The sequence below is a fragment of the Paroedura picta genome, chromosome 2, assembly GCF_049243985.1.
Source record: "Paroedura picta isolate Pp20150507F chromosome 2, Ppicta_v3.0, whole genome shotgun sequence".
Lineage (NCBI taxonomy): Eukaryota > Metazoa > Chordata > Lepidosauria > Squamata > Gekkonidae > Paroedura > Paroedura picta.
Window position 1 is genome coordinate 88,856,658 of NC_135370.1, and position 17,945 is coordinate 88,874,602.

The window sequence follows — 17,945 nt, forward strand, 5'->3', positions numbered from 1 at the left end:
TTAAAAAGTGGAGGTTTTTTAAAAAGAGAAAACTGAGCTTCCAGTAAAAGGTTTTAGTACAGACAACAGAAAAACACTTGTTGATGTTTGGATGGCGTTAAAATCAAAGCATTTGTTTCTGTATCACTATTCTTCTCTTTCTCCCCCTCCTCCTTTAAAAAAAGTAAAAAGATTTTAAAACCATGGCTTATGGAAACCAGGGAATGCAGCCATTTCATAGAAATGTCACCTAATTATATCCTTACAAAGCTCAGACATTTCCAAGCATACTTTTCTCTTATCCTTCCTTAGAAGGAAAGATCTTCCTCTTATCTTTTTTCTTATATTTCCTTTCTTTTCCCCTGCATATTCATCACATGCTCACATCTGGATATACATATATAATGATTAGCAAAGCTGCTTAGGTAGATTGAGTATTTTTATTCAACTGCAATAGCAAAGTGCTTTTCTTGCCTCCCCAGCAGGCTTCCTCATCTAGCCGCAGTAGCTCTCTAGCACATGGAGAGGACAGACACTTTCGCAACACTGCTCCACAATTCCTCTCTTCTTCATGTCCCGTGGCTGGAATGACAGGGCTTCCACTTCATTTGCTGCCAGGCAGAGAGAACACTCAATTTAATTCTTCTTGAATTAAATATATAGCTATATATCCTAGGAATGCTCATCTTATTTATTTATAATTTATTTGTAATATGATTTATGTACCACTCCTCTTGGACTAGTCGTCTCAGGGTGGTGAACAACAGAGTGCACAACATTTCACAGTAATATACATTTTAACACTTTGCTGTTAAAATATTTGAGCAGAGGCCTCCTGGGTGGAGTCTGTCCTGATTGGCCCAGCCCCACTCACACCCAACCCCAACAACCCAGCAGTGGGCACCCAATCAGTGTGTGTGTTCCATCCCTGACCATCTCATCACAGTTCTATCACCTCACAGTTCTTTCAGTATGTTGTAGTCCATCGCCCAGTGAGTTAGCCACCCCTGGCAACTAGCTCCCCCCTCCCTTAAGCTCTCCTGTGAAGGAAGTCTCTAACAGCCCCTGACTGAGGCAAGGGAGGCATTTCCAAGAGCAATGCAGAGGAGTCTGTGGGTGTAATTGTGGTTCCCTTTTGAGGAGGGAAGCTTTCTCCTTCTACCAAATCACTGACAGGGAGGCTACTGGGAGGCCACAGCAAAGCCCCTTCTCACTTCAAATACAGCTGTGGCCAGCCTCGCTGCTGGAGGGAAGACGCAGCCAAGCCATGTATATTTCTTCTTTGTGACTCTCAGTAGATTTGAGGCCTACCGCTCAGGATTGCTTTGTAGATGAAACTGGATGCTGTTGTGGAGGTTCTTTGGCCTCTTCTTGAAATGGGGTATATACATGAGCAGTGCTCATCTTCTTTGTTTATAATATGATTTATATACCACCCCTCTCGGACTAGCTGTCTCAGGATGGTGAACTACAGAGTGCACAACATTCCACAGTAGAATACATAATTCCTAAAACACTATACAACCAGTGCATGATTAATTTAAAAGTAAAAAATATTGCCTGCAGCCAGACTATTTAATGAGGACTCGCTTCGGTCACTGGAAACCCAACTGAAGGAGTTGAGGGGAAAGGGGGGAAGGAGAGGACAAGGTCCAGTTAGATGTAGCTCAGTTAGAAGAGCTCTGTCTTGTGGGTGCTACACAACTTAGGAAGCTCCATCAGGGCCCTGATGTTTTTGGGGAGTTCATTTTGCAGGCAGGAGCCAGTGCTGAGAAAGCCCTGGCTCTGGTTGAGGCCAAACGTATTTCCTTAAGGCCATCTTTGTTAGACCATCTTTCAAGAGGTGTGTTTGGCCATAGTGTTTTGAACTTGAAGCAACTTTAAGTAGTATCTATTTCAGAGGGACTTCCAGGTTTTGGGAACCCTTGAATCCCCTGTCATGAGCCACTTTCCCCTACATCACCTCTAATGAGAGTGGAAGGAGAGATGTTTCCTCCTGGCTGCCCCTCACTGTTAAACTCCCCCTTGTCATCTTGGTGCATTTTCTCCTAACTGCGGCCTTTCCTTCCAGTCTGGCTGTGGATGTCATGGGGAAGAGAAGCTGAAGACAGACAAGAAGGGACACCACTAGAAACGAGGAAGGCAGCAGTCATTGCTACCCTCACAGCAAGTGGTGGGAGGTAAGCAGTGAGCAGTGGCAGGGTTAAGCTATGATTCCTGGTCTCCAAACCTCAAGGTACAGTGAGTCGGGATCTGTATCTAATCTACAAAAGGTTAACTGGATATGTTCTGTTGCTCAGCACCTCTATTTTTCTGAAGGGATTCAGGACCAAATCTAATCCTAAAGTCCCAATATTGAAGAAGCTAGAGAAGGTCAGGCAGGAAAACCGGGCAAAAATGGAAATACTAATCTCACCAATTAGTTTGATTAGTTTATTTTGTGCCCTTGATTTCATTGAAATACTTAAGCAGTGACAGATATACCCTCTTGTTGAAACAGGATCCCTGAGAATGTAGCCAACAATCTAATGACTGACTGAAATAGTGCAATATAGAAGGCTAATATTTGTTCTGTTCGGGTAATCAGAAAAGTTACCTAGGGATTCTTCGATGTCTCGTCGTTTATTGGGGTTGTAGTAGAAGCCCCGGTCTCCACAAATCAGGACGAGTGCCTCCACTAGTTGGCGACCACACAAACGCTGCTCCGGGAAGGCATGACTGGCAATAGGAGCCAAAAGAGCAACCAGTGCGAGGAGAGGCAAAGATCTGATCCAGAATGCCATGGTGATGTTGACAAGACCTTGGAAAGAGAAGGCAAGCTGAAGAAATGGGCTTCAAGCAGAGAGAAGAGTCTGCCTCTTGGCCTCTACCACTCAAAATCAGATGTGCTTTAAGGCTGACCTCCCCCTTCTCCAGCCTGCTCGTCTTCATATGAAGGATTCCCATTATAAAAGCAACATGCTAATAGCCAAGGGGACTTGATTTTGTTGAGGACTGTTTTACAGGTTACTTTTTATCTTTAAACATGTTTTACCTTTAAAACATTACACGCGTGCACTTTTTCTGACTACCAGATCTATGCACTACGGGTGCAGTTTGGGTAGCTGCAATCGGTGTGGGCATAAAGTAGAAATACACATTTGCCTCCACACAATGTGTGAAGCAGATCTTGGATGTGATGGGAAACGCCCAGGTCATTTGCTCAGGGTGACAGCCAAAAGGTCTTAGGTGTGCCCCTGAAGCACATTTCATGAACAATTTGAAGCTGTGCATAGTGTGAGATTAGAATGACTGGGTGACTTTGTGCCAGTCATCCTCTTTCAGATCCTTGGAGGAAGAACATAAACAAAATAAAGCAAATAAAAATACATTTGCAATGACATTCTCTTAACAACAAGTATGGTCCACAGTCCTGCAGGCTAACAATGGGACCCTGCTGGCAATTATTATGCGGGCAGTATGCGCTTCAATTACACATGTACATAATTTACAATCTGCATTGCTAAGTGGAGCCCCATAGCTAAGAGAAAAGGCATGTTCAGTATGCATTTGGAGCTCTTTTCATTCCCATAGTTTCTGAAGCCAACTTGCAAGCCTTACTGTAGGCCACCCCAACATTGGAGGCCAATGGCACCTTTAAGACTGACAAAGATTCATTCAAGGCATGCACACTTCTTTAGACCACCCCACCAGCATAAAACCACAGCATAAATACCAACCTTCCATCTTTAAGCCCTCAGTTCTATGTCCTGCGGAAGATAATCCAAAAGACAGTGGAGAACAGACTTACCTAATCCAATTACACGGGAAGAAACTTGAAAGCAGCTCAGATAAGAAAAAGATTATGTTGAAGTGACACTTTGGTCTCTCTCTTCCATATTTATAGCCCCTTGACTATTCCTAATGACACAAGGTTTGGGCAGAGCTCCACCTTTTCCACATTTTCCTGACCAAATTTTTTGCTGCCTGGGCATATTAAATCTTTTGCATACATCGTCAACAGGTCATAAAGATGGAACAGTACAAGCAACAGTTTGCAGTTTCCATCCCATTACACTCATCACCACTGTTTGCTTCACAGGCCTTGAGTTGTTGTCACCCTTTTAGCAAGAGAGATAATGGGGCTATTAAAGCTGTCCAATTACAGTAATGCTGGGCAATTGGCAGTGCTGAGATTGGGGTGGCCACCAAGGTGTCAGTTCTAGCAGCTGTTTCTGAAGTGCAGAATTAAGAAAAAGCAAACATGTTAACCTGTTTGGCCAATTTTTTTTGGGGGGGGGTTGCCTGCTGGGTAGCCAGCGAGAGGCCAAAATTGTTGAGGAGACACTGCTACACTCAGCTTTTAAAGGGGAAAAAACAACAACACTTTCTTACAGCAAATAATAACTAAGGCTGCATTTCCTAGTTAGAGGAAAAGATACAAACTTAGAAACATTACTGTAACAACTTTATTTCATGTGGTCTAAAAGAACTCTTGTTTTCTGCCTTGTCTTTGACACTAGAAGTAACTAAACTAAGCCTGCAGCGTATCACATATGGCTGGTATGAAATAAAGCACCACACATACACAGCATATCCCATTTTCTTATACATTTCATTAAAGCCTAATGGCACTGGTATTTTACTGATTGACCCTGAAGCCAGAAATCATGTAAGTACATTTGTCAAAATGCTGTGGAAAAATGCAAGGCCAAGATTATTACAGCAGCGCCAAGAGTCTAATCTGCGGCTCTTGAGCTCTTGTAAATGAGAATTGTGCACTGAAAGTGAGGCCGTGTTCACATATCCACCCCTTCTGCACAAAAGGAGGACTGGAGGACTGGAAAAGAGCAAACGTTATTCCGATCTTCAAAAAAGGGAGGAAGGATGACCCGGGAAACTACAGACCAGTGAGTCTCACCTCTGTTGTGGGGAAGATAATGGAGCAGATATTAAAGGGAGCAATCTGCAAACATCTGGAGGACAATTTGGTGATCCAAGGAAGTCAGCATGGATTTGTCTCCAACAGGTCCTGCCAGACCAACCTGGTTTCCTTTTTTGACCAAGTAACAGGTTTGCTGGATCGGGGAAATTCGGTTGATGTCATTTACTTGGATTTTAGTAAAGCTTTTGACAAGGTTCCCCATGATGTTCTGATGGACAAGTTGAAGGACTGCAATCTGGATTTTCAGATAGTCAGGTGGATAGGGAATTGGTTAGAGAACCGCACTCAAAGAGTTGTTGTCAATGGTGTTTCATCAGACTGGAGAGAGGTGAGTAGCGGGGTACCTCAGGGCTCGGTGCTTGGCCCGGTACTTTTTAACATATTTATTAATGATCTAGATGAGGGGGTGGAGGGACTACTCATCAAGTTTGCAGATGACACCAAATTGGGAGGACTGGCAAATACTCCGGAAGATAGAGACAGAGTTCAACGAGATCTGAACACAATGGAAAAATGGGCAAATGAGAACAAGATGCAATTTAATAAAGATAAGTGTAAAGTTCTGCATCTGGGTCAGAAAAATGAAAAGCATGCCTACTGGATGGGGGATACCCCTTCTAGGTAGCACTGTGTGTGAACGAGACCTTGGGGTACTTGTGGATTGTAAACTAAACATGAGCAGGCAGTGTGATGCAGCGGTAAAAAAGGCTAATGCCATTTTGGGCTGTATCAACCGGTGTCATCACATCAAAATCACAAGATGTCATAGTCCCATTGTATACGGCACTGGTCAGACCACACCTGGAGTACTGTGTGCAGTTCTGGAGGCCTCACTTCAAGAAGGACATCGATAAAATTGAAAGGGTACAGAGGAGAGCGACGAAGATGATCTGGGGCCAAGGGACCAAGCCCTATGAAGATAGGTTGAGGGACTTGGGAATGTTCAGCCTGGAGAAAAGGAGGTTGAGAGGGGACATGATAGCCCTCTTTAAGTATTTGAAAGGTTGTCACTTGGAGGAGGGCAGGATGCTGTTTCTGCTGGCTGCAGAGGAGAGGACACGCAGTAATGGGTTTAAACTTCAAGTACAACGATATAGGCTAGATATCAGGAAAACGTTTTTCACAGTCAGAGTAGTTCAGCAGTGGAATAGGCTGCCTAAGGAGGTGGTGAGCTCCCCCTAACTGGAAGTCTTCAAGCAAAGGTTGGATACACACTTTTCTTGGATGCTTTAGGATGCTTAGGGCTAATCCTGCGTTGAGCAGGGGGTTGGACTAGATGGCCTGTATGGCCCCTTCCAACTCTATGATTCTATGATTCTATGAAAACAGATCCAGGAGGTCTTTTGAAATGTAAACATACCACTTACTGCTGATCAACCCATCAATAATACAAGTGTGGAGAGGAAACAATACCTATTAAAAATCCAAGTTTCACACAATAAATTGGGTACCAGAGATATGTTGTATGATGGGATAAGAAAGAAGTGATTCTGCTGACCTGGCATTAGGGAAGATAGCCAAGTGATCTTCAACTCAGTGAAGAAGTACCACTCACTCTTTGTTGCCTTTCAGCCTTCTTGACTGAAAAAATAGTTTTGACCTTTGTTAATCCAAGAAATTTTCTAATATATTGTCAACCCAATATTATGATCCTCTCAACCTAAGAAATTCTCTTATATGTTGAAAAAGAGTCAGCATTGCTATATAATAAAATTGGCTAAATCACCAACATTTTACTAGGACTTCTCCCCACCAATAACCCATCCAAATCCCGTCTGGCAATCATCCCTGCTCTCCTGTGGAAAACCAGGATTTGTGAGCAAAAGCGTTTTGCAGCCAATTTCTAATTCTTCATCTGAGCATGTGTCAGTCTCCTGACAAGCCCCCCCCCCCAACAACATACACCAGAGCAGTAGTTTATCAGTACTGCCAAGAATTACAATGGTAGATCTGTGAACTGCCCAAACCAAACAGTGGTCTCTTTATGCACCCATCCTAAGCAATACTTCCTTCCTAGCCCCCTAGATTAATGGTCCTGCCATAGTTTTGTATCCCTTTCCCCCCATACCCCTCAAAGGAATGTTTGGCTTCAAAGCTGTCCATTTGGACCAATACTGCATACAAGAACTACTGTAGTTGGCAACCTAGCTCCATTTCTAGTAGACATGCTAAGTGTGCAGTGGTCTGGAAGGCAACACATATCCCAGTAATTTTCAGATGATAAAAACTCTTTCATCTGCAAAATATTTTTGTTGGCGCAGGTGACCATCTATAACTCATACTGATCATTAGTATGCCAATCAACTGAACTCACCTTTAAAAAAAAATTGGTTGCCACCCCTATATGGGAGATTTTACAGGGACCCCTCCCCCCCCCCCCAAATCCATACAAACCCCACTGGCAGTCATCCCTAGTCTCTAGTAGAAAGCCAGAGTTTGTGAAATGGCTTGCTTTGTCAGGCAAGAATGTGTGGGAAGGACGGGAAAGATTAAATCTTGATGGAAGAACTCAAGGAAGATTTTATGTTCCTGATTCATTTATAAATGTTGTTCAGCTGGGTGGGTTATCTCAGCTTTTTATTAACAAAAATTGACTGAATGATGGTATGGGCAGTTCAGGAGTGTGTTGCAAAAATTTGCCCCACTATTGGAGGGTGGGCAGCTTGAACTGCTTTAGGATGTTTAGGACTGATCCTGCGTTGAGCAGGGGGTTGGACAGAATGGCCTGTATGGCCCCTTCCAACTCTAGAATCATAGAATCATAGAATCATAGAATCATAGAGTTGGAAGGGGCCATACAGGCCATCTAGTCCAACCCCCTGCTCAACGCAGGATTAGCCCTAAGCATCCTAAAGCATCCAAGAAAAGTGTGTATCCAACCTTTGCTTGAAGACTTCCAGTGAGGGGGAGCTCACCACCTCCATGATTCTATGATTCTAATATCTCTATGATTCTATGATTCTAATATCAACATTTTCTTTGGTACATGTCCCTATAACCCACTTACTTTTATTCATAGGATGGATACTGATTTGAGAGTGCTGAGATGGGCTCTGTCATTGCAGGATTTGTCATTCGGTGTGACCCATATCAAAGAGGGGGGCTATGTTTTAGCTGATTCTCTTTCCAGCTGCCACAATGATTTTGTGTGAAGTTCTATATATTGAATAGCAGGGGTGTTTTAAGAGGCCAAAAATAATACTCAGACATGGTCTATGGAGAAAAACAGGCCACAGCCCCCTTCACATCAAAATAACAAGATGTCACAAGATGTCATAGTCCCATTGTATACAGCACTGGTCAGACCACACCTGGAGTACTGTGTGCAGTTCTGGAGGCCTCACTTCAAGAAGGATGTCGATAAAATTGAAAGGGTACAGAGGAGAGAGACGAAGATGATCTGGGGCCAAGGGACCAAGCCCTATGAAGATAGGTTGAGGGACTTGGGAATGTTCAGCCTGGAGAAAAGGAGGTTGAGAGGGGACATGATAGCCCTCTTTAAGTATTTGAAAGGTTGTCACTTGGAGGAGGGCAGGATGCTGTTTCTGCTGGCTGCAGAGGAGAGGACACGCAGTAATGGGTTTAAACTTCAAGTACAACGATGTAGGCTAGATATCAGTCACAGTCAGAGTAGTTCAGCAGTGGAATAGGCTGCCTAAGGAGGTGGTGAGCTCCCCCTCACTGGCAGTCTTCAAGCAAAGGTTGGATACACACTTTTCTTGGATGCTTTAGGATGCTTAGGGCTAATCCTGCGTTGAGCAGGAGGTTGGACTAGATGGCATGTATGGCCCCTTCCAACTCTATGATTCTATGATTCTATAACCCTAAGCAGGAGTAGGGCATAGTATGGGGGGGGGGGGAAGCTGCCTTCCAGTAGTCAGCTGACCACCAGAAAACACCACCCTCATGCAGCCGAGATGCTCACTTGGTCTGCAGGGAGCATTTTGCACTCCTTGCTGGCTGGAAGTAACCCCAGGGGGTGGCAAGGTGTGGGTACCAGCAAGCACAATCAATGGGAATGGCAAGGCAGACCACCTTGGACAAGTGAGCAGTGGATAGGAGGTTCTCTGAGGAAAAATGGTCAACCTCTCCCTGTCAACTGGGGAGTTCCCAGAGGCAGTGGCCCTTACTGAAAAAAACAAAAAACAATACTGGATCTGTAGGACCTGGCCAGCTGCCTCCCAGTCTTGTACCTCACGTTTCTGGGAAAGTTAGTTGAAAGAGCCACCATGGACCAGCTCCTAGCAGTCTTGGAGGAAACTTTGGCGCTTGATTCATACCAGTCGGGTTTCTAACCTGGCCATGGGGTGGGGATAGTGCTGGTCACCTTGATGAATGATCTCTGCCACTGGCTGGATAGGGCCATTTTGGCTGTCGTTCTGTCAGCCGCATTTGATGTGGGTGACTATGAGTTGTTAACCCACCACCTTGCTGGGGCCAGGATATGGGGGAAAGCCCTTCAGTGGCTGTGCCCCCTTCTCCAGAACCAGACAGAGAGGGTGGGGATGGGGGTGGAGTTGTGATGCTTCCATCTTCTCTGTGGGGTTCCGCATGGTGTGATCCTATCCCCCACTTTAACATCTATATGCACCCTATAGCTCAGCTGAGTGAGTTACAGGCTAGGTTGTCATCAATATGAGGATGACACCCAGCTCTGTCTCCTAATGGATGGCAACCCAGACTCTCCCCTGGATACAATCGCTAAATGTTTGGAAACAGTAGCTGGATGGTTGGAGTGGAGATACCTGAAATTCAACTCCTCTAAGGAATAGGTTCTGTGGCCGGGTGGGAAGGGGGCAGTCCAGTCATTATTCCTACCCACCTTAGTCAGAGTGCAACTTATCATCTCACACTTGACAAGGAATTTGAGGGTAATTCTTGTCTATGGAGGCCCAGCTGCTAGGGTCCTCACAGGAACATCTTGGAGGGCTCATATACAGCCTGTCCTGAGGCAGCTGCATTGGTTGCCGGTTGCAGCTTAGATCAAGTTCAAGATTTGGGTATTAATATTTAAGGCTATTCACGGTCAGGGCCCCACTTATCTGAGGGACCCCCTGCCTCCTTATTCCCCCACAGGGCACTTTGCTCTGTGGGTGCAAATTTGCTGGAGATCCCCAGCCCAGGGATGCCTGACCTTGACCAGGACTAGGACCTTTTCAGCCCTGCCCCTGACCTGGTGAAATAAGCTCTTGAGAGCTGAGGGCCCTGATAGAGCTCATGCAGGGCCTGTAAGATGGAGTTCTTCTACCAGGTCTTTGGTTGAGGCCAGGGCAGTTAAAATCCAGGTCCCCTCCCATGAGTTAATGAGAGAATGGGAACATCACATTGCTCCCTATTACTCCCCCCCAGGTACTTATACACCTTCTGTTGAGCGGGGACAGGGAGGGTATTTTTATTCTGCTGCTAGGTGTGTGGAGTTTGATGGTCTATGTCAGTGGTCCCCAACCTTTATTAGGCTGGGGACCAGCAGGGCATCAGGCCGCACCCGCGGGCCGTGCCCGCGCATCGGGCCGCACCCGCGGGCGGATCGGGCCGCACCCGCGGGCCGCGCCCGTGAATCGGGCCGCGCGGGCATGGCCTGCACGGGCGCAGCCCGGCCCTGATTCCCTCTCCCCGCCCTCCTGCAGTAAGAAGCTTCCTGGGCCGCAAGCTTGCGGCCTGGGAAGTTTTTTACTGCGGGGGGGGGCGGGGAGAGGGAGCCGCGGCCCGGCGCCATGGCCTTTGCGGCCTGGCACCGGGCCGCGGCCCGCAGGTTGGGGACCACTGGTCTATGTTATGGGAGGATTTTACTCTGGGGATTTATAATTTTATTACCCGCTATGGGCTGATCATGGCAGTGACAAGTTATAAATTAAATTATAAATAGTAACCCTCTGCCACCTGGCAATGCAAGCATGCCAGGCTGCCCCAATGGGGTGGGCCATGCTCAGCATCTACACAGCCTCTTTTAGAGCCCCCTGTGATGGGCACATCTTGTGTGCAGACTCAGACTTTCCCAAAACAGCTCCACCCATGCTCAAACTACTACAAAGTAGGGACACACACCCCAGCCCCTGCTCCCACCCCTGCTCCTAAGCCTGTAGCCAAGCTAGCAGAGTGCCCTGCATGTCATGTAACCAGATATTTGGGAGATGTCAAGATGACGAATTACTCAAGCCGCAAAGTCCTGCACCACGGCCTTGCAGACCCTTTGCCTAGCCAGATCAACCTTATTCAGAGCAGAGACCACTACAGGCATGCTGCTCAAGCAGGCAGGACCAAAAGACAAACATTCCAGGAAGGTGCTGTTGAAAGATGTCCAGGCCTTGAAGCAACTGAAAAACCTTGTCCACTGGCAGGTCATTCTTGCCCAGCTGGATGATGGGTGCTACTGGTGGTCCAGATTAGAAAACCTCAACTACCATATGAGCACCCCAGAACATGTCTCAATCACCAGACCAGGTGATGTGCAGGTGATTGCCCAGACCCAGGTGAGGGTGCCATCCAAACTCAGCCACTTGCTTGCTTGCTTGCTTAAAATACGATGCTGTGACCCATGACAAGCACTGACTGTGGGCCTGGAGAAGGTCCTGAAAAAAAGCATGTGATAGAAAGATAGGCTGGGATATATGTAATGCTTGTAGGCTGCAGACTGCCAATGATACACTGCTATGATTTGCTGTGGAGAGCAGCCACTCTGGAAGACATGGGTGGCCACCCCAATCTGAAAAGAATGTGTCCCATACTGCCCTGCCCCAAGGCCAAGGTGACTGTCTCCCCCCGCCCCTACTGAAACAAATGGGAAGCGTGACAAGCAACTGCCAACCGCATGAATAAGCAATACACCTGGCAGAGCCAGGCAAAATGTTAAATAATCTGCCAAGCAACATACTGGGCAGGCTCTGGATGAAGGACTTGCTGGCAAATCTATGTGGGTTTCCCTCTCGCATTCATCTGTTTTAGACCTGTGTAGCCAGATGCACAGCTCTAATCCCTGAGCTCAATGTCCTCCCTGGCCACAGCCCAGCCTGCCCTGGAGGACTGAGATAGAGCCATGAGCTCACAACATCAGAATGCTTCATGGAAAACAGAAACAAAGGCCCCCCAGAAGAGCATCTCCTCAAAGGTATATACGCAAATCCACTACAGATGGTGCAGGAGGTGGAGAAGCAGAGGCAGAGTGATAGGCCTGCAAGCATCTATCCTGGTGGGAGCCAGCCACCTCCACTGTTCATCTGGTTAGGAATGAAGTGCCTGGGTCCCACCAGCCCAATGCTTTGTTAAAAATAACTGGTTGGATAGATGAACACCCATGGTCTTTGGGGCAATGCCCCACTTCTTGAGATGAGCCAGATAGTGCAGGACCAGGGGCACATCCACTGGTGAAGGAGAAGCATGTCCAATCTCCTGCACAAAGTATATGAAGCTGTCCACTGCCCCTTTATAGGCCCATCAAATGGAAGTTGCTAGTGAGCTGAGCACCGCCTGTGGGATTAGCTGCTGCCAAAGCTCCATAACTCTTCTGGGAAGACCTCCAGATTACAGTTTGTATGAGGTGCCAGATTCCTAAACATTGCTTCATGGAAGCTAGACAGGGTGTCTTCCACTTCATTACTTGCTCCTGCAATATAGCTCGTAGAAAAAAGGATGTTAGATTCCAAACATTTGCACATATCTATTATGTAATTGATGTTGAATATATATGTTTGTTCCTTTTGTTTGGACACTTACAAGAAAGAGGCTGTTTTTGCTTCCCTTATGAGGGAGGGAGGGATGTAAGGAAGTTGGCAATCTGTCCATTGACTTCTGGTGCAGCTGTTTAGTGTTTTTTATATTTACAAAGTGATGTCTAGGTGGTATATGACACTAGAAAAGTTAAATAAAATATACCACAAGAAATCAAACAAATGCTGAATTTGTAAACAACAACTGAGGACATCTTACCATATGTGGTAGACTAGTAATACAGCTCAGAAATTTTGGATACAAAGACATTCTTGCATACAAAATTTCTTAGACTGATTTGCAAATGACCAGAAGCATTCTTATTAGGCTTAACTGACAATAATTTAGAAATTAATCATGGAACTTTATTTGTGTGTGTTTATTCCACTGACACAACAAAAGACATATTAACACTGATGTCTAAAAAAGGTTTTTGTTTTAATCACATTGAAATGTAGGTAAGGACATGAGAATTATCCTGCTGGATCAAACCAATAGTTCATCTAGTCAAGCATTATGTCTTACAAAGTGGCCAACCAATTCCTTTGGAGAGTCAACAACAGGGTATAGAGGCCAAGGCCCTCCCCTGACGTTGCCTCCTGGATCTAGTCCTAGTATTAGACACTGACAGGCTTATCCTCCAAAAATCTATCTAATCCCCGTTTAAAGCTGCTTATTTCTGTGGCCATCACTATATTCTCTGGCAGCAAATTCCACATTTTAATCAATATTTTTGTAAAGAAATATTTCCTTTTGTCCATCCTAAATCTACTGCCCATCTGCTTCCTTGTATACCCTAAAGTGTTAATATTTTGGGAGGGAGAGAAAAATTGTTTGTCAGCCCTCTTCACCCTATGTATGATGTTTAAACCTATCATGTCCTCCCTTAGTTGTCTCTTTTCTAAACTAAAAAGTCCCAAACTCTTCAAACTTTCCTCATAGGTGAAGAGCTCCAACCCCATAATTGTCTTGGTTGCCTTCCTTAGTATGCTTTCCAGCTCTCCAATTACCAGAACAGTATGCAATATTCCAAATGATGCCACATTATAGATCTATACAGAGGCATTATAGTGTTTTCAATCCCTTTCCTAATAATCCTGAGTACTGAGTTTTCCCTTTTCACCACTGCAGCACATTGGGTTGACACTTACATTGCACTATTCTCTACAACTCTAAGATCTTTTCTCCTCTCAATCCCATTAAGTTCAGACTACATTAGCCTATAATTGAAGTTGGGCCTTTTGTCCCAGTGCAAATCACCTTACAATATAAAGTTGTCAGCTTTTGAACTGATTCAGGTGGGTAACTGTGTGGTCTGAAACAGCAGAACATGGTTTGAGTTGGGGGCACCTTTAAGAACAGCCAACACAATGACTTATGTGTCATTCAGCTTTTGAATTGGTGCCTGATCTTCAAATGTTCACAGGAGTTAGAACTGTGACATTACCAGATGATAGTACTGATTCCTGTGCACTGAAAAACTTCACCTGTTACCCTGACATTCAAGGCACATCATCAGATTAGCCCCTTTTATACCTTGCCTTCAAGTAGCTTGAAACTACATCCCTGCTCTGAGTTCTGTTTATTGTATTGTACTGAGAATTTGTCTTGCTACAAAACTCATGGTAGAATGAATTATGCTAGAAGTTCTAAACCAGTTGTCTTATTCTTTTCCTGCTTAGTTCCACAAACATTTTAATTCCCTTATGGTAACCAGAGGACCTTTGATGGAATATTTTAGTATGTTTTGGCTCAGGAAGAACTTTCCTAATGCTTCAAATTTGATGGGATCTAGAACTGCCAAGTACATAATGGCTGTCCATTTTGCCCATCCTGTTACTATGCTACTTCCGATGGCACCTATATACATAAAAATGTTCTCAATAAAAACAGACCATAAGATGTGCTCTGCAATCAGGGTTCTGAGTGAAAAGGAAGGAGTGAGAGGATTAATGGCAATTTAATAGGTTGGCACAGAGACAGAAGAAACAAAAATTACACATCGCCTCACATTTCCAGCTCTCAGCTAAAAGAGGAGAGTCTAGATTGTCCCATATAGGACAGGAGTATGGTACAGACAAAGGACTTCTCCTCTGATGTCTCTAAGGAGCCTTGTCCTACCAGTTAAATTTTGTTTCTTCCTCTACTGTCCCAATCATGATTACATTCCAGTATGTATAAAAAACCCTGAAGCAATCTTGCTGAAGCTAAGTAGATAAGAGGCTAGTCACAGCCTAGTAAGGCTCTACACACTTCCCCACTCGGAGGAAACATTTCCCTCCAAACAGAAATGAGAGTAAATTAGCCTAGTTAGCTAGTTTTGTTTGTTATTAGATACTCATTATCCCACCCTGTCTCTCTTAGATCTTTTGGGCTTTATTCAGCCCTGGAAGCTTTTGGGAATGTGTACTGCCATGTCTTCTTAACAACAACTAAAAACCCCTTGCTCAGAATAGCACTGCAGCATTTTTACCAACAAACAATTTTACGAGTTTATTTACAAAGTGGGGAATGGTAGTTGGAATGAGGAAATGCAAATCAGTTAGTTCACAGTTTCTAGTTCTTAGTTACGGACTTCTTCTCATGTCCTTAAGCTGTTCTTTGGGGGTCTAAGAATATTTTAAAATGAAGACGTTCCCTTACTGTGTTTATTAGGTTTGTTTTCTTTGATGTTTTAAAAAGTTTTATTTATAGACACAAACAAAAACAACACCAGAATAAAACAACAGAACAAAACCATCTGATTACACATATGGAAATAAACCATCATAATATGTTAATGTTCAGACCAATAAAGAAAGAGACAAGTGGCATAAAAATATCTAAGACAGAAATAGAAACTAAATCAAGAACAAGAGGAACTAAGAGATGGGAAAGAGCTTCCATGTAAGTTTGGCATGCGTTTTACATATAATCATTTAATACAGTTCTAAACAATATTATATACATCACCTTAATCCAATTTAAGGAATGACAACAAAAGAACTCCATCTGATTAAAGACCATTCTTAAATGAGATTTATTCTGGAAAACTCATCAGATACTTTAAAAAAAACATTCAAAATGACCATAAAGTATCTTTCTTATCTCTTCCCTGAATCAATCTAATTTTATTTGTTAGTTTCTTAAGTGCTGCTATATTTCTTATTTTTGCATGCCACCTCTCTAAGGAAATCTGTATTAGCATTGGATAATAAACAATCTAGTCACAACTAAAAGATAATCGGAATTTTTTGTTGCGCAGGGCCAATTAAGCAGTAGCTTTTATTTGTTTCTGGGTGATTTTTACAATTTCTGTAAATACTGAGTCCCAAAAGTTGTCTATAATTGAACAGGATATATAAACATCACAGATGTATAAACATTCCTAATTCACCACATCTTCAAAAATTTTATTCTCTGTTTTTGTTATGTGGGCTAACCTCACTAGTATATAGTAGCATCTTTGAGAAAATTTTAATGCATGTTCTTGTAAAATTCTTGAAATTGATTTAATAGGAAATCATTGAAACATTTGATTCCAATCCTTGTCATTAAAGTTAGTATCCAATTCTATTTCCAAGTTCTTTTTCATTACCTGCATTTGGCTTTATCACTTCTATAATAATATCTTGTATATTTTAGTAATTAGCTTTCTTTTTAATCTATATTTGAATTAATTCATCAAATTCAGTTAATGGTCTGCTTATTTGATCAAATATTTTAATTAACTAATTATGTTTTATTGTAAGCTGCCTTGAGTCCCCAGAGAAGTGGCAGGGTATAAATCTAAAAACAAACAAACAAACAAATCTGCATAGGTAATAAAACCTATAAATATAAATAAATAATATAAAACAGGTTCTAGTTTTAAAATTTAATAAAGATAAGTGTAAAGTTCTGCATCTGGGTCAAAAAAATGAAAAGCATGCCTACTGGATGGGGGATACACTTCTAGGTAACACTTTGTGTGAACGAGACCTTGGGGTACTTGTGGATTGTAAACTAAACATGAGCAGGCAGTGTGATGCAGCAGTAAAAAAGGCAAATGCCATTTTGGGTGCAGCGGTAAAAAAGGCAAATGCCATTTTGGGCTGTATCAACAGGGGCATCACATCACAATCACAAGATGTCATAGTCCCGTTGTATACGGCACTGGTCAGACCACACCTGGAGTACTGTGTGCAGTTCTGGAGGCCTCACTTCAAGAAGGACATAGATAAAATTGAAAGGGTACAGAGGAGAGCGACGAAGATGATCTGGGGCCAAGGGACCAAGCCCTATGAAGATAGGTTGAGGGATTTGGGAATGTTCAGCCTGGAGAAAAGGAGGTTGAGAAGGGACATGATAGCCCTCTTTAAGTATTTGAAAGGTTGTCACTTGCAGGAGGGCAGGATGCTGTTCCCATTGGCTGCAGAGGAAAGGACACGCAGTAATGGGTTTAAACTACAACGATATAGGATAGATATCAGGAAAAAAAATTTCACAGTCAGAGTAGTTCAGCAGTGGAATGGGCTGCCTAAGGAGGTGGTGAGCTCCCCTCACTGGCAGTTTTCAAGCAAAGGTTGGATACACACTTTTCTTGGATGCTTTAGGATACTTTGGGCTGATCCTGTGTTGAGCAGGGGGTTGGCCTCATCAAAGTTAGCAGCCTTCACTGTCTAAAGCGTTAAAATGGGACCTCCAGAGGTGGCCAAAGGGCTTCCAGTTCTCTTAGTGTATCATAGACTCATTATGCACGGGGGGAATAATGCACATTCGGGGTGGAATGGCGGCGACTAAAATCACCGATAACACACGGTGCTGGCTACATGCAGCCGAAAAAGCGTGGAAACGTGGAAGAAAGCGCAGCTTCTGGATGACCGGGGTGCAAGCAAAAGCGGCGCTGGGATTGCCGCGTGCATAATCGGTTACTCTGGGTTTTGCCGCCGTCGCGCCCTGTCCCGTGTGCTTCGCATCTTCCCCCTCCGCGTTTCCCATGTGACCCAAAATCGCCGTGTCGGTGGCCGTGCATAATGGGCCCTAGTGGAGTGATAAGACTTTATCCACAGAATGCCTCACAGCTAATTTGTTTATTATGGTGAGCTCTGAGTTCAAATCTGCAATGTACAGTTTGAAGAGGTATGGTGCTAGGATGTAACCTTGCTTCACAGTTTTGTTAGAGTTTAGGGCAGAAGTTATATGGCCTGCAGCATTGCATCTAAGTTGGTAGGTAGAGTTGGAATTAAGCTTCTGTATCAGAAACAACAGGTCCATACCAAGGTAGCTCAGTTTGGTCCATAAGCGGTCTCTAGGAACTGAATCAAAAGTGCTTTTAAGATCTAAAATGCTGCATATAACTTTCCACTCCTGCCATTGG

General features: G+C 44.0%; 1 protein-coding gene across 1 annotated transcript; it reads right to left on the reverse strand.

The window, feature by feature from the left end:
- Positions 1–405: 405 nt before the first annotated feature.
- On the reverse strand, positions 406–3,831 carry LOC143829915 (insulin-like). Its single transcript, XM_077321514.1, has 3 exons — positions 3,699–3,831; positions 2,576–2,779; positions 406–590 (listed from the first exon to the last, which is right to left on the reverse strand). Exons 1-3 carry the CDS (start codon positions 3,703–3,705, stop codon positions 475–477), a joined length of 327 nt encoding a protein of 108 aa, XP_077177629.1. The 5' UTR covers positions 3,706–3,831; the 3' UTR covers positions 406–474.
- Between the last annotated feature and the right edge of the window lie 14,114 nt (positions 3,832–17,945).

Excerpts from the sequence above, each read along its gene's own strand:
- LOC143829915 (XM_077321514.1), bottom strand. Across the intron at positions 591-2,575 it reads AGACATCGAAGAATCCCTAG|CAAATGAAGTGGAAGCCCTG; the intron begins GTAACTTTTCTG and ends TCTGCCTGGCAG.